This window comes from Triticum dicoccoides, chromosome 3B (genome assembly GCF_002162155.2).
Source record: "Triticum dicoccoides isolate Atlit2015 ecotype Zavitan chromosome 3B, WEW_v2.0, whole genome shotgun sequence".
Taxonomy (NCBI): Eukaryota; Viridiplantae; Streptophyta; class Magnoliopsida; order Poales; family Poaceae; genus Triticum; species Triticum dicoccoides.
In genome coordinates, this window is record NC_041385.1 from 564,472,678 (window position 1) to 564,475,378 (window position 2,701).

The window sequence follows — 2,701 nt, forward strand, 5'->3', positions numbered from 1 at the left end:
GCGCAGCTACTCAAAAATCAAAAGGAGCTGGCTAGCTACTGTCATGCATGAGTACATGCGTATGCAGTATGCTAGCTACTAGAAATCACACTAGCCGCTATAGTTTGAAACTTAAACTGACCCTGCAGCTAATTAGAAAGAGCAGGCTAGCTAGCTTTTCACTGCCCCGTATACATGTGCGCAAGCTACGTTCATTCACGTTTTTGCGAGACCTTTGGTGGAGCTTCACCTCCCATTCTTGACAAAGGTAAATAAGCTTTTATTTTTGCGAGAAAACAAAGGTAAATAAGTTGATGAGTGGGCTCCTAATAAACCTAATCGGTGACGTCAACAATGTAACTCATCCAAGGGTTAGAAAAGATTAACTAAACCAGACAATTCAGTCAAATCGTTGTACTAGCTAGCTGATCCAAATGTGGATGAGCCACCGCCAGTCATCGGAGTGGTACGGTGTGGATGGTGCACCGTGCAGGAAGCCGGGGTTATTATTACGAGTACATGCGTAGAAATCACACTAGCTATAGTTTGAAACTTAAACTGACCGTGCAGCTAATTCGAAAGAGCAGGCTAGCTAGCTTTCCACTGCCCCGTATGCATGTGCGCGTGCTACGTTCATTCACGTTTTTGTCAACCTGCAAAGAAACTGAGTGTGCCACCTCGTTGCCAAAGAGGGTATGGGTGCTTCGCGGACGCAACTTCGCGGTAGTTTCCTTTATCACTGCCATTGCCATGAGATGAACCGGAGTCTCCTCCCTGTGTGTGTGTGTGTGTGTGTGTGTGTGTGTGTGTGTGTGTGTGTGTGTGTGTGTGTGTGTGTGTGTGTGTGTGTGTGTGTGTGCAGCTCATGCATGCTACGGCTGCTCGACACGTAGTGGGTTTTGGGGCGGCCCCACGTCGCTGCTGCGGTGCCCTCGGCCACTTAAACTCCTCCCTCCACCACTAGCGTGCTCTGTAGTTGTAGCTTGAGCCCCTTCAGAAAGAAGCACGCCAAGCTAACAAGCTAGGAAGAACCTCTCCCTTGCATCCGACGAGCGAGTGACGGTGACTCCCCTCCATCTCCGGCCATCTTGCTAATGTCCTTTTCCTCTTCTTCTTTCCCCTCTTCTTCTTCTTCTTCTTCTTCTTCTTTTATGTCGAATGGGGACATGAAATTAGAGAAGAAGAACCTAACCATAAGTTGTTGCTGATCTCGTCCTACTCCTACAGTCCTACCTAGCTTGGATCGATGTCCATGGACGGCAAGACCCCTGATCTGCTGCCTCTGAGCGCGGCCAAGAAGAAGATCCGGGATGCCGTCCCGCTGGCCTGCGGATGGGCGCTCCTCAACGCCTTCGCCACGGTCTGCGGCGTAGCAAGCGGCTACATTGCCGAGTACATCCATGTGTCGTGCAGCCAGGTAACTACCTACCCGTCACCCTTCGGATGTTTCACATCGCGACCGATCCATCATGCGCTAAGCTGGCATGGTGATCCTCTGCAGTCCTCCTTCATTCTGCCGTGCATCGAGCTGACGGACGAGGAGGCCGCCAGGCTAATCGCCCTCTGCGTCGGGATTCTGTGCTGCCCCCCATCCCAGGCGGCCGCGGTGGCGCTGGCGCTGCTGCTCCCATGCCAGCGTCGCCGGGCCCGCCGGACCCTCGCCTACCTCGCGCTGGTGGTCACCGTCCTCTTCCATTGCTTGTTCGCCAGCGCCGTCTGGGTCTTCCTCACCGCCGACCCAGGATACATCTTCGGCAGGATCTACTTCACCGCGGGCTTCTGCTTCTTCGTGGTGGGCGACCTCCTCAGCTTCCGGGCCCTTCTGGGAGGTGATGGGTGGGGCATGAAGTACGTAGCCTATTTCTTCTGATCATGTTCGTGGATCAGCTCATGAGGTACTACTGATGAGAGCGTAGTTCTAGGGCGTACTCTAGAGTATGCATTGATTCTGCTGTGACGACTGATATGGAGTAGTGCCATATTTGCGAATCTAGTAACTGGTGTAGTGTTAATTAGTATCCAGATCGACTCTAGTAGTAGTTACTCCATTTGGGCAATGCTTTGCTGGCTAGTATATAATTAGACTGGATGGATTGGTAGATTGCGGTTATCTTTGCTGTATTATTCAACCCTCTATGTATGCATGTGATCGTCAGACATGAGTTATATCTTATATAGGTCCAGCTTCGCTATAATTTGATGTTTCTGAAATTGCTGCTGCAGTGTATATCTATGCACACATTGTTGTTTCTGATGTTAAATTTTGTTTTTATTCATTCCGGCAACCGCTGGCTTGTCCTCTCGGCTGGGCTGCGTGGGGTGCTCTCAGCTGAGATTGAGTGACCCCCGTCCCGACCATGCTTGTGACCATGCAATCACAATTTGATGTATGGGACACCATGGTTTGAAATGCCCTCCTGCCGATTGAGGTTCTTTTTTTATGCTTTTACCTATGGAGATCCACACGCCGACACTTGACTTGTGGGAGCGCGCGGTTTCACCACAACGCCGCGCGTGTAGCCACATATGGCGGATGTAATACAAAAATAAAGAACGCAATGGTCCTCCTTGAACCTTCAAAAAATAAGTATCTTCTGATCGTGGAGTCGATATTTGGGTCACGAGTTATCAATCATCCAAAGAGTTGTGAAATTGTTTCACAACTTACACATCCCGGTACGCCTCAAACTAATGGGGTATCCGAAAGGCATAATTGAACTTT

General features: G+C 50.2%; 1 protein-coding gene across 2 annotated transcripts; it reads left to right on the forward strand.

The window, feature by feature from the left end:
- The first annotated feature begins 893 nt into the window (after positions 1–893).
- LOC119281557 lies at positions 894–2,190 on the forward strand. Of its 2 annotated transcripts, none has more exons than XM_037562052.1 (3): positions 894–1,075; positions 1,207–1,396; positions 1,481–2,190. In XM_037562052.1, the coding sequence occupies exons 2-3, from the start codon at positions 1,226–1,228 to the stop codon at positions 1,847–1,849; spliced, it is 540 nt and encodes a 179-aa protein (XP_037417949.1). In that variant the 5' UTR covers positions 894–1,075; positions 1,207–1,225; the 3' UTR covers positions 1,850–2,190. The 2 variants fall into 2 exon arrangements, with proteins under 2 accessions (XP_037417949.1, XP_037417950.1); XM_037562053.1 differs by having other exon boundaries at positions 895–1,041.
- Positions 2,191–2,701: the final 511 nt, after the last annotated feature.